The sequence below is a fragment of the Varroa destructor genome, unplaced genomic scaffold (assembly GCF_002443255.2).
Source record: "Varroa destructor unplaced genomic scaffold, Vdes_3.0 BEIS01000007.1, whole genome shotgun sequence".
NCBI classification, from domain to species: Eukaryota; Metazoa; Arthropoda; class Arachnida; order Mesostigmata; family Varroidae; genus Varroa; species Varroa destructor.
The window spans coordinates 25,583,489-25,597,192 of record NW_019211460.1 but is presented as its reverse complement, the minus strand read 5'-3'; the positions used below and the strand labels follow the sequence as shown (position 1 = coordinate 25,597,192).

The window sequence follows — 13,704 nt, the reverse complement described above, 5'->3', positions numbered from 1 at the left end:
TCTAACGAATATACAGAAAGCATAACTTTTGTGCTTAAAACCGTAGGAAATAAAGATTTTGTAATGTGGGTTTAGTACATATATGGCTGTTCACCTATAGAGGCGTGCATGAGAATGGCGCGATTAGTAAAAAGAAAAAAAAGTTGTCCCAGAACATTCGATTAAACAATATTTCAAAAATGACTGGCTGACAGTACTAGATGCTCCGTTGGGTAGAAAAATATTTCTCATTTTATGACATTCAGATTTAAAAAATTACAATATTCCATTATACATTGTCCTGATACATTTGAAGGTCGACACTGAATTATGTGGTCATTTCTAGGTACCTGACGGCTTCCGCAAGGAAATGTCTCGGATTAGCTTCAGGACTATTTAGGACATCTATCACGAAAACGAGATTCATGTTGAACATATATCTTTATTCGTTCCTGCACGGCTTTACTTACCGTTAGGCCAAACGATTCTACCATCATTGTTTTCATATAGCGCAAGTCCAGGATATCCAATCCATTCAATCACCTGCTTGTTGTCGTTGAAAGTTGTCGAAGTGGAAAACGTATCGAACGTGCTCAGCATGACACCCATTCAGGCCATCATATCGTTACAAAAAACACATTTTTCAAATTTGTGTTTTTGACACAGTTCACGTGGCCTAGCATAACGTTGGAGGTTGCCCTTCGCGTTTTTCACTGTTATGAAAAAAAACCCGTACTCTTGTGGGTTAGGGATAATTTTCATGGTTACTATTTAATTCAGGCTAGTCAAAACTTCGTTTTCGCCAGGACCACATACATATCGTATACACGTTTGCTAGTTACAGCTAAGTTTTGATTTTAATTACCACCTACCCTCGAACTTGGTCTCTTTTTACCTATAAGTCGGAAAACTTCGATATCAAAAAATATATGAAATGATCTGTATTATGTAACATTGAAAATGCGTTTTCGGTGTATAGAAAAGTTTATCAACCGCATCTATTAGCCTTTGCTAGATCACTATATAAACTACATCAGTACTTTTGGTATTTCCCATAGTCATAATGATAAGTATTTAATACGTCGAATATCTACCATTTGTTGCTAGGCGTCTATTCGTTTTGGACCGTATATATAGAGCAGATAGTTGTGCATATCTGCTTTTCTCTACGAAATCAGTAATGTAGTAGCACCTATTTTTAGCCCTTCTGTTACGACAAGCAATCTTTTGAAGCTAATGAACAGAGGCTGTCTAGCAAAACTTCACTTCGTTACCCTTTGCTACCTCCAATAACTAGTAGTTGTCGCTTACCAGGCTGGAAAGCTCGCTGCAGGTAGCAGTTATGGGCCTTAGCAGGTGTGCCGTTTTTCATTTCTAACCTGGCAACTGTCGCTCACACCAGACCAAGTTGCATGCCGTAGTAGCAGCGACAGAGATGTACGACACCATGGCACACCAGAACTTACTACGCCCTACAATCCAGGTCACCATTCACTATTCAAGGTAAAAAGCCTGATGACGCTATCCAACTGCGACCAAGCGAAAAGCACTCAGGATTCTTGGCGATACTGTTCCGTCCTTTTGTGGCCTGTACACAGGCAACTATTGCCCCTGCTACCGCCAACGCTAAAAACCGAACTCCTACGTGAAGTCCGCAAGCAACCCGAGCATTTTCCCTAATATATGTGTGTCTGCAAGGGCAACAAATGGACCATCCTGGCTCGAGCTGCCGTTATTGTCGCCATCTTCGAGTGGGCCTCTCGACAGCATCCCTAAGCTTCTCCTCCAATGCGCACGCCAACCCCCTGGTAGCCATAATGTATCCAGTAGCAACCAGTTGTTGGCTTCGAGCTGCTGGCTGCTGAGAAGACCCGAGGAGAAAAGCCATAGTATCATGCGAAGCATATTGTTTAGCCAAGCCACACGGCAAGCAATGCTGAGCCTGCGTCAGCCATTGGGTCCTTAACGGATCGAGTAGGGTAGGCACACGACGATAGCAATGCTGTTTGCCTTAATCGCAGTCCTAGTTGTGGAGCTTGTTAGTGGTGATGGTAGCGGCATAGACCTTTCAAGACTGCGTGAGCGAGCTATGCCGCTGGTGTTATTGCATGTTGCGCGGGACAAATAGCTTACACAACGGCGAGCATGTGTCGGTATCGTTGTTGTGGTCTCCTCTATGCGACAAGTCTTACCTACGGCGTATTACTCTAAAGAGAGCGACTGCTAACACGCACCCAGGCCCCCAGTCACGTCGTGTATCACATAGTGTCTATTGACGTGGTTAATTCTGTTATCACGGCTGCAACTCAGTGTCTTCGACGGCACCAGCGTTAACCTACAATGGACCTGATATCTGTCAGCAACGGTGACGCAATCTTTCGTTCTGTTCAGCGTGTTGTATGTGAATCAAAGCTATTGGTCACTTGGCGCTGAAGGACAGTTTATATCATATAGAAATAAGGCAATACGGCCTGGAAGCAGCGTTCTGTCTAATAGATTAAGCCGGTATCGTTGAAGAATACGCTGTTTTCGAATCTATTCGTTACGGAATCCATCATAATATAGATTAGATTATAATTTACGCTATTCGTCCAATAATTCGACAAAATCGTTCAGGTGCTTCTAACTTTAACACCATCTCAAAACGTATTTGGTAATGTTTCTTTACGCCATCAGATATCTATCGTCGTTGACGCCTTATATCTACCTGTTGACTTACCGAGCGATACGAGAGAAGCCGAAAGGTCGTGAGACAAAAGGGTGGTCGTCATAATGACAAATGCATAGTAGGAGGTGACACCAACAGCAGAATCGTGGGACAATTTATTTTTATTTATTTATTAATTTGTTCGTTGAACTTAGTAAGGTTTTACCGAAGTGAAAATGTAACTTACTGCAATAACGGCTCAAGTAAAACCAAGATGATTCGCTAATTTTTCAAATCTAAACAACAACAAATGCTTGAGATGGCGAATACCGCTATAAGAAACTGCTGCAATTAAGCGTTACAGAGTTAATAGTCTATTTTCCTTTTGAAATTTGTTCAGATCAAATTATTTGTATTGCGTATCCTGTTGGTTATTTTACATTTTCTAAGTACTCTATAGTGCATGTATATATATATCTATATCAGCAACTACGTATCGATACGAAAGCGCTGTCGTCTGGTTAGCTAGTGCCCATCTTTTTGGGTTTGTTATTAGGGCAGCCCTGAATATGTAGCCATTATTAATTCAGACTCAGACAAATGGTTACCAGATCGTCTTTATACCGTTTGCTAGGTATTCTGGAAGAAAGAAAAACTCTAAATTTAGAGTCCAGCAACGGTTGGATTTTCAAGTGAAACCGAATTTTTCACATTATACCTACATTAGGTAATTCGAACAAGAATTCCGTCGAAGAAGGAAATAAACTGCGTATATAATCATAGAGCACACAAATCCATAACTCTTAACAGACAATAGGATACATGCTTGAGCATGTGTTGAAATACGTTATGTGGCTAGCTCTCCAACACCGGATTTAAATTACGCTCAGGGTTGTTGAATTTTCACGTAACAGTATATTTGGTGACGATAACTCTGCAGTCTGTAGGCATGCATAGGAAAACTGTGTGTTGTGCACATATTCATATATTATAATGATGTAGCCTGGCCACGTTTCTTTTGCAAGCTGTCTAATCTGACAGACAACTTAAGCAAAAGATGAAACCTGCAGTGCCTTCATGTCTCCTTACGTAGTTTCTATGTTTCGTCCTATTTCTGTCGACCACCGACCTGCCCCGGCTGAATCCGTCTCTTAACTGCTTAAAGCACCTTTCTATCTTGACGGATGCCACTACCGGCTTTTCCCCTCTCGTAACTGTGGCTCCAATTTGTCTCGCGTCAACCAGATGTCCCATTCGACCGAGCGACCCAGCAAATCTGGGCCCAAGTTTTTAAACCCTACCCATTAGCCCGTCTTTGTTCAACCCAGGCCGCTTAAGTCGGCCTTGGCTGTGCTTTCCTTTGACGTGCACACTCATAGACATATGCTCACATCATTGATAACTTGATTGAAATGAAACTAGAGGCTTCACTCGCCGCTTTAGGAAGCCAGTCTACACAAGGTAAGATAGGATAAGGGACGTATGGGTGTATGAGGGTGAATGACTTACAATTTAACTTCGATTTGTCTGTGTCGCTTTGTGTATTCATCTACTAGCGATGTTCCCCCACCTTAGCTTCCGCACGAACGTTTTCACTGGCGTTTCTTCACTGCGTCGCTTCTGCTGCTCTTGCGCAATTCGCCGAAAGAAAAACCGAAGGACGTCAAGGGCCCCGGATGGTTACTTGGCGGCCTCGAACTTGTAAGTCACTCGAATCGAAAGCTGAATATTATTATAGTCTACAGGATCTGCCAGGAGCCAGGTGTTCAGAAAGCGGGGGTGGGTGGCAAAGGGCCGAGCCACTTCTCCAAATCTCACTGAAGTGTGCCGGTAACTTTCTTTCTGAGCGCGTCGCGTCTCTTTATGAGGTAGCGAGATGTAGATAAGTGGCGAAAAAAGATAGCGAAAGCACACAGCACAAAGGGATGAACTACGTAGAAATTGCTCGATCGCCTTCGCTAGTAATGATAGCAGTGGTCGAATTCGAACTGGGGCTCGCTGCCAACATCGACAAGATTTCCGTCATCGTCGTTGTGAGCAGTGGCAGGAGCACTAAGTAGGACTACAGCAACAGCAGCGCACGTAGAACCTCTGCCGAATGCTGCTCTTTCGTTGCGGATTGGGAACGACGGGAAATAAATGCAGCGAACTTGTTCCTGCCAGCAGCTTTGCCGTGTCCTTTTATCTCCGTTCAACCCTGTCTTTAGCCGGCAAATTGCTACAGCTCGTCTTCGCCTGTTCTGCCGGTTTTCGTTGGTACTGACTTTTTTGAGGGTTGCCGCTCGTAAGGAACCGGCAGGATAAAAACGAAAGTCAAAAACGACTCCTTCTCTTGCTTGCTAGCCGTGCCTAGCAGGCCGCAGAAGGACCCGGCCAACTAGCGACTCGGGTCCGCAGAGGGAAGCCGTTAGATAGGATAAGGAATCAAAAAATAAGGAAAAGAAATAGCAGCGCCGCGATATCTTTGCCGGCTACTGAGGCGGAAATTTAAAAGCTTCCAATGCTGTTCTCTACATATACGCTTGAACAGACTAAGGATTGCTTTCTGCAAAGGTAATGTAAACTAAACCTTGCATATATGTGCCCCATTGATATACGATGAGACCCCCAAAGATATCGACTGCGAACAGCCGCTTTTGCTAGCGTGCGCAGATGTTCGGGGGTGTGAATAGCGTAAGAATGTTTTTGTTGCGTATTGTTTTTGCTGGTTTCATGCTTGGCTTGCTAGGTTCACTTAAAATGTCATTTAGTCAATCTACTTTTTGGGTAAAAATGGAAGTTGGAATGTTCTTCTTCAAAGTAAATCTATGCGCAATACTTGCTTGGTTTGACTTGCCGAGTGAAGTTATTCTTAAAAGATTTGCCGTTTTCAAACAAATTTGTGATTACAAATTACTGTTTGGAAAATAGTTGTGTAAAAGATTAACTTTTGCTTTAATCAAAAAGCATCACCGATAGCCTGTTTCTTAAGGTTAATCAAATACATCAGAGGCCTAAAGGCGTACCTTGAACGGATTGCTTTCTTTCCAGCCTCTTTCATCATCTAGTAATATTAAAGGTCAGGTTGGCAAAATGTTTTCTACCTTTCGAAGAGCTTCAACTCTTTTTATCGTCATTCAATATTCTTTCCACGTCGTTTCTACTCCCATATTGGCTATTATATGCTTGGTTACCACTACCGTTTACTGCTATACCTAGTGTGTGTGTACTTCCATACCAAAAACGATATTCCTTCATAGGAGTGGTTTTTTATACGTGTTTTTCTAGTGAGATCTACGTGTCTGTCTGTATCTACCGGTGCCGCGGCACTTGAATACCCAACCGTCGATGCTCAATCAAAGAAAACCCGCGATGCAAGGTTCGCTATCCATTAATCCTGTCTACAGAGGTCATTCTATTATTGGGCCGCTCGGCTGCCAATACCACAAACGTAACAACGATCCTCTGTTGTGTATAGCCTGTGGTCTGCTATCGGCATTTGACGACAAAGTTTTCGCCCTCTCTTTTGGTTCCTTTGCGCTGTTCCGTATGGCTCTGGATTCTGCATAGTGAGATCCGCCTTCCAATAGCAAACAACTATGGGCAGTTGTAAGTCTACAGGAACTTACGATCCTACAAAACTTTGCTACTACTGCATATCGTTCGTCATTTTACCCTACATTCGCCTCTTCAAGACGTTACCATTGTTTTTCACACGCTTACACGGCAAGAAATGGCTCACCCATTGCTGTACGGCCATCTCGTATCAGTCACTGTACAACTTCACCTGCGATTGTAGCCTTCCCGGAGAATCTTTCTGATGAGCTGATGCACCTACAGCTTATATCTGCATGCTTATATGCTCACATGCAGCATACGTAGTAGCATAAGTCATTATCATTAATATTTTTGTATACTAACATATTGCAGTATTCATACCCAGTTTGCTCTTCTTAGATCTTCTTGTTTCCGCATGTTAGGTTCTGCCGTCAACATAAACACAAACCTGACCGTACTAGAACATCGGCTAAGCCGCAAGAGCTATTTTCGACCAACAACACCGCCTGCTACTTAGGTAAGTTATAGAAATGTAAACAAGCGTAAGCTACAGTAAAGAACGGGTACGAAATGGTAGTGTCGCGTCAGAAGCCCTGGATATACGCGTGGCCACCGATTATCACCGTCGCTGTTGCTGCCAACCAATGTCAGTGGCCGTGGGTAATCCTTCAATTTTGCCGTTTAGCGGTACGTTACCTCTGCTTCTTCTGAATTCTTCTGTTGTGCTGCGAGCTCCTATTTATCTGTTGCGATCCCGGCACTAAGCGCGTCCGAGTGAGGCCCACGATACGAAGGCTTGAACGCGCCTCTTTTTCTGATCATGCCGAACGAAACCTGATCGACGAACGAGTAGGGTAGAACTCTTTTGTCAACGGCTCCGTCAGTCTTCTTGCTTGCCTCGTATGCTTCCTTCTTTCACAGACTGACCACCGTTCACCCCTGGGTCCGTCTAGTCCTGCGCCTCAATAGACGTAAAGCCAGAAAAAGGTTTCTTCCATTACAAATTTATTGCATCAGCTGCGTAGAAGGCAACTAAAGTGCAAACCGTAAGAAGTCGGCTCGATATACAGCCTGGTCAAGCGGACTTGAGAGCAGAGAGAAGGGCCAATACGCACAATATGTATAGAAGGCAATATGGGTAGAGAGCTATACGTACATTATAGCAGGAACGCAATAGAACATCTAAGCAGTTGATGGATTGGGCACTAGCGGCAGCCGAAGAACAAAGACAAAACAAGGGAGTCGGTGCTCCCCCGAAGCGCTAACAGTCATTTCATGTATCACATTGTGTATGCATGCAAAATGAGCTATAACGAAAATAGTTAATACTTCTTTACGCTATAACTTAAGTTGGATTGTTGTGATTATGATATCGATTACTTAGAGAATGATATTCTCTTTTCTTGGAACCGTCTCATCTAATAATCGTTTCACCTATTAAGTGAAGGTTACGGTAACAGCAACTTTTCGTACTTGAAAGCAGCAATGCCGAATTCAACAGTCAAGGTATTGATGTATATAGTTAAACAATTTGTGACGTGTAACCTTAAAACTGTCCGAACTTATAAGTATTGAGTCAAGGTCTTGCTCAATACGAGCCTAGCAAGCTATGTTTCCGTCCTGTCCTAATTCTTTTTCTGCGTGCGTTCATTTTCGCCTACGACCTGACAACTTCGTATCAGAGAATGTAGGCCACGCATTGTCTAGCACATCCAGCTTCAACAAAGTCCGCAGTGAAGCGACGACAGCAAACGTGCCCAAGAACGTTTGCGCCTGATTAATAAACTGAAAGTAAGTACGCGACATGGAGGTCGACTCCATTGCGTCTAGCCTTTTTTATATCACTGTTTCTCTAAAGCCTTGCGCAATCCAACTTACTAGCTTTCGCACTCGGACAAAACTTCCCCGGCAAAGTTGGCCGCGGAAGATCTTCAATATAAAATAGGTATAGTAGTAGAGTAGTTAACGAACGTCCGCAAATCAAGCTGCAATCAAAAGCCAAAATAGAAAAAGCTATGACCGAGCGTTCGTGTTGATCTACTTGTTCACAGGGTACACTGAATACGTAAACGTATCACTCATATTTGGAGTGGGTGAACAGTATCTAAAGCATTCAGTTACCATAGAGGTCTGCTATCAGCAAGTATTTTGATGTACAGCTACAAAATACGGATAGCTAGACAATTTATTGGAATCGGTGTAGAAGTACTTCTTTGCACATATACCACAAATGCGTACGAATATAAAAAAAGTTACCTGTTAAATACTTTATCAAGTACCTATGGTAGATTGTAACTTTATAGTCTTAAAGTTATGCAAATGTTCACTTTTGATTCTAGAGAGGACGGCTAGGAAGAACTCGTGTTTATTTAGAGGTGTTAGGAGAGCTAAACATCGCATAGAACGCATAGATTAGCTAGCCAGAAAACAAATCTAGGTACCTAAAAATACGATTGAAAGAGGCAGCGATATAATAGCAATGTTCCTAGTCAAATTTTTCCTGAATGAATTCAATTTAAATGTTACTTAATTGGAGAAGATATTTAACGATCACTTATAAATAGCTGTCGCTTTCCGGTCATGCACAAAAAAATCGTCTAGCGCGACAAGAGATATATATATGTGCATTTTATCACCGTCCTTAGCGACTAATTAAACAATTCGTAGTTACTTTAAGCGGGAAAGATATGGGGAGTTGAGGTCATACATCCTGGAGCGGAAATGTTAATTTGCATACTCTGTCCTGTTTGTTATCATGATCAGTATAGGCCGCATTTAGAACGCAGCGATAGGAACGTACATATGATAAAATGTATAAAGTAAGCGTGGCATGAACATTGCCCTCTGCGGATGTTAAATGTCACAGGGTCTGCTTTGAACAATTGAGTTTCAATGAATATCGTTTTGCGCTGCAGAAGAATAGACGGTATATTAATATCAAACCTGTAAAGATGCTGTACCCGACTGATTTTTCATGGACGGGATTACTGTGCAGACATTTTCTGAGCTACCCTGTTGATTATTATGTTCATCGAAAATGAAATTATTCATCAATTTATAATGGCACAATAGGTGTCCACAAACCTACCCCACTAAGGGGGAACTTAGGTCAGAAATCTGAGGCGTTATTACTCAATTTCTTACGAGCCTGATTGAGAAAAATAAGCATTTGTTTAAGCACTGTGTGTTCAACAAATACCTATACGAGGTTGAAGACGGATCGACATAATATTTGCTGAAACTTACACTTTTAGAAACATGTAACACTGTCGTCTGTGATGAAAGGAAATTTCATAGGAAAGCTGGTTTCGAAAACCCAAAAAGGACTGATTCATAGAAGAACCAACACTGACTCCTTTAGAAGATAGTTGAAGTTATATGAGACTTTCAGATAAGAGCCCACAATGGCATTCTCATCAGAATCATCTCCTTACCTAGCATTTGGTCTGTCAACCTCATAATTTCAGTTATCTATTAATTACTACTGCGGTTTGTTTTTTTCTCTCAATAGAAACAGTTGGTATTATCTTCCATTACTACGTCTACCATCAAAATATTTCATTCTTATGCGGGTTGTGTAATAACGTGTGCTAGAAATTTCCTGAAGACAGATATCGAACGACCTCTACTTTTTCTCCCGATCAACACAAATATATCAAACTCGACTTGCTACATTAAATTGAAATTTGCCGTATTCCCAAATTTTGTTGTAAAAAATAATTCCTCTAGTGTCCGGAAGATGTTACATATACGAGGCGTATAGGCCTCCTATGCCACCAACAACATCGGCTTTCAAAATGTCAAAATAAGACGCTATAAGAACGGCTTTTTTCTACTTAGCCATAACAACAGTTTACTTAACGACTCAATGCAATACACGAGCGCCGCGGGCATAAGATAACGTAGATACGTATATTTGATTATGGTCGGAATACCTGCGTCCTACTTTCTATCTAACATACTATGCCTGTGAGAGTTGTGGTATAGTGAACCATGTACACTGCCCAAGTCAGCGCCTAATGTTATCCGAGCAGCTTAAAAGTATCTACATGTTTACTATAAATGAGGTAGTTCTATAACTATGGCGGCGTCAACGAAGGTTAGATTAAGTCAAATTTGATAAATTAACTTTTAACTAAGAAAATGTTGCAGATTGCATGACAAAAGGCATTTTTCAACCATTTATCATGCTCTATTTACAATCCTAGAAATACTGGAGCCTAAACACATTGTAGATATTCCTATTGAATATTTGAGTCTATAATACATCGAGTAAAGGAAAATTTCCTTACGCATGTGTACTACTTTGATAGAAAAAAAAGAAAAACAAAGTTTGTATTTATGTAGAGTGTCATATGTTTATATATATATACAAAGTGGAGCATCTACTTCTGGAGTGTTTCTTGTAAGTTGTTTCTAGCTTCTGAGCAAAAAAATTAGTATATAATACGACGGTTTTCTCTGTTTCTGCTACAAGCGGCATTTTTAACAAATTCGTTAATTTAATATAGCCATCATTCACAATAATTACAGGTTAGTTGGTTATTTTCAAAATATTTTTTCCTTAATCGGCAAATAATCTCTTAGTAGTAACCGTGTATCAAACGATATTGGCAGGTATAAGCTCACTGTAGTGCCGCTCAAATACGGTTTCAGAATACGCTCAGATACAAAAAAAGTTGATCAGGTGAAAAATGTCCTAAAAATAATAACTATTAGGGCCTATATCGGTGACCGAATTGCTAATTGATAGTCTCACCTTTAAAATGGCCATCAATTTCAGTACCAAAAATCGATTTTTAACGAATCTATCATTTAATGAGTTTTCTAGCCTCTTAGATTTAAACTCTGTTGAGGTTTGTCCGCCTTATTTTATCAGTCGTCCTTAAATTTCGCAGAAGCTGCATAAAAACGTTGCAAAATTGTCGATTTTAGCCAAAAAAATGTTTGATCCTGACAAGAGGTCGTTCACCGCCCGTAACTTGGATAATCAATGTTTTTCACTTATAATTTTGATAATAACACATTGTTTCGTTAGAAGGAGTTTTCTGTATTACTCTGGAGAGAATTGGTGTACTTTCGGTAACAAAAATAGTGGTTCTAAAAAACGTATGCTCGCTACGAGTATGTTAAGTATGTGTAGATTTAGACGATCCAGTTATGCGTATATATATATATATATATATATATATATATATATATACAAGGCCTGATTTGTATCGACAGCCGGTCACATTGCGCAACTACATATGGAATGAAATAAAAAGCCTTTATTTAATAAATTAATTTGAAATATGTGCCCGTACAATACCTAGAATATGAACACATATTACTTAATAATTTCTATCAAATAGTCTAAAAACGTATTTTACGCAAGGAAAAATTTGGTACATATATGAAATAATTCATTTGTTTGCCTCTCACTTCTCAAGTTGAACTTTTTTGTAATAATTTTTCTCAAGTAAATTGTTTTCTCTTTGAGCACATATGAGCTTTTTACTAAAAACTGCACTCTATTTTGGCCGATGGCTCAACAGTCGCAGGCTCTGTTAAAGCTAAGATTCTTTTTTGTCTTCTATAAGAGTTTTCTATGGCATGTCTGACCAAACGCTGGGGTTCATTTACAAGGAAGTTCATGTGTGTGACATGGTTCTATCGTAACAACTTCTAAAAGAACAATTGTCCTGTTCATTTCTTGCATTATTTTCTATGACCCTGGCGAAGATTTCCTTTCCGGAAAATGTGTTCTTCACAATGGGTCTTACGGCGCCCTCAGCCGGTCGCCGGTCTCAACTCCCTAAACGTGGAGGTCCATAGCCTTGAGATCCGTCTCTTTACTTATACATAACATCACCCAATTGTGCGACAACGGAATGAAGCTCCTCTTTGACTGGCACAATCTGAACGTTTCAACTCGGCAGCCGACACGGTTTTAGCAACCTAGGTGAGAGAACAAAGGTTCAAATTCGTAAGAGTCATTTGCTTGACTTTCGGTGTTCATTTACAAATAAATGGTCGTTAAAGCTCGCATTAATTAGCTTTTTAAGAGCCAGAAGTATGTAAATAGAGGTATATGAAACGATAGCTCTATGTACGTATTCACTTTGGCGGCAAACGCGCTTTTCAGTGACAGGTACGGACACGAGTCCTGTGTCTTGCACACAGTAAGTCGAAATTGGGTTGGTGTCGCTTTAAGCCGTTTAGTGTTTTAACTTAGTTTGTGAGTCACTTTGGAAAATAGGTGCGACATTACTACTACATCGTATAATTCATAAGTTAATTCGCTGATGGAACTTGTCCCTAGCGGTCAGCCAATCAGACTAAAATCGCGTCACCCGTCATGTCGTTGCAACTGGAGTTTAACCCAGCTTACAATAAATGTACTATTTATTTAGAATTCAAATCTATTAAGTTAAGTTATGATATACACTTGGCTGATATTTGATGTGATACACCGAAATTTTATAACGTATTAGGCATGTTATTTCTAAGACATTATATGGTACCAAGTTCCATTGCAGCAGTTATTTTTAGTAAACTAAACGGATCCATTACTTCGATAATCATCTTCATTACAATATTGGTGCACCGTAGGACTAACATCGAGCTCGACACTAGAGTCGAAAAGCCGGCTAAAGATCGTTTTGGCAAATGGTGTTGAATTGGGAGCTCGCTAAGACGTTGGCGAGCTTGGGCAGGGCAGCGCGGCGCTCAGAACGGATTTGGAAACAGACCAGAAACTGGTTGATGAACGGGCAAAGCTGTTGGCCTCCCATATGTTTAGCACACAAATGTATGAATGAGATCCTCTTCAGCAGCACTGGACAGGCGGCTAGACCACAACTGGGGGTCCATAGGGGCCCTAGGGGATAGAGGGGCTTCAAACTGGTAGGGTTTCTATTTCAAGAGATGACCTCAACAGCAGAAACTGGAGGCAACCATCTAAGTACTGGTAGGATTTCAAAATCTTACACATTTCTACTTCCACAAAGAAAAGGGGTAGTATATATATATATATATATATATATATATATGCTTTTTACTCATATATATATGTACATATATATATATATATATATATATATATATAAAGGACACCTCATTTCTAGGCAACCTCCCCTAAACGAGGGTGATTAAATGAACATATCTTGAAATAAAAATCTCACAATATGCTTGATTCTTTAATTAGTTACCGTTACTGAGTAACGTGTTGTTGGCGCTTCTACGACATATAGCATAGTTTCTAATTATATTAGAAAATAATCATGACTGTTTATTGAACTGGCTGGACCTAGGAGCGTACTTTAAGCAGAATCTTGAAGCAGTACGGTATTAGATTTTATAATGCATCAACAAGCTTGCCGTCTCAGCTATCCGTCTGACGAGGCGTTCGTCACTAGAAACAACCGAATGTAAATAGCTCAACAGATTAACACGCGGTGGACCCTCAACAAATCGTATTGCGACAGAAGCCCAATATCGGGCAAACGGAACCGGTGCATCCGTATCGTTAGGTCGAGCAGGGCTGATATTTGAAACAA

The 13,704-nt window shown here is 40.7% G+C and overlaps 1 protein-coding gene and 1 long non-coding RNA gene across 11 annotated transcripts in view; one reads left to right on the top strand and one right to left on the bottom strand.

Moving 5' to 3' along the window:
• Nucleotides 1-2,865, bottom strand: part of LOC111254251 (uncharacterized) — a 58,748-nt gene extending 55,883 nt beyond the window's left edge. For 4 of the 10 annotated variants that reach the window (XR_015316553.1, XR_015316551.1, XR_015316548.1 and 1 more), the window contains exons 1-2: nt 1,291-2,343; nt 450-692 (exon numbers count right to left, since the gene is read on the bottom strand). This is a non-coding gene — a long non-coding RNA (uncharacterized LOC111254251). Of the gene's footprint in view, nt 1-449; nt 693-1,290 lie in introns of all 10 variants that reach the window. The other 6 variants (XR_015316546.1, XR_015316549.1, XR_015316550.1 and 3 more) reach the window with 6 other exon arrangements.
• LOC111254098 (uncharacterized) overlaps nt 1,845-13,704 on the top strand; it is a 31,158-nt gene continuing 19,298 nt past the window's right edge. Inside the window, exons 1-3 of the mRNA XM_086974328.1 lie at nt 1,845-1,958; nt 4,183-4,327; nt 6,586-6,680. Of these exons, the coding sequence (XP_086830454.1) occupies nt 4,185-4,327; nt 6,586-6,680 (238 nt within the window). The 5' untranslated portion in view covers nt 1,845-1,958; nt 4,183-4,184. The remainder of the gene's footprint in view (nt 1,959-4,182; nt 4,328-6,585; nt 6,681-13,704) is intronic.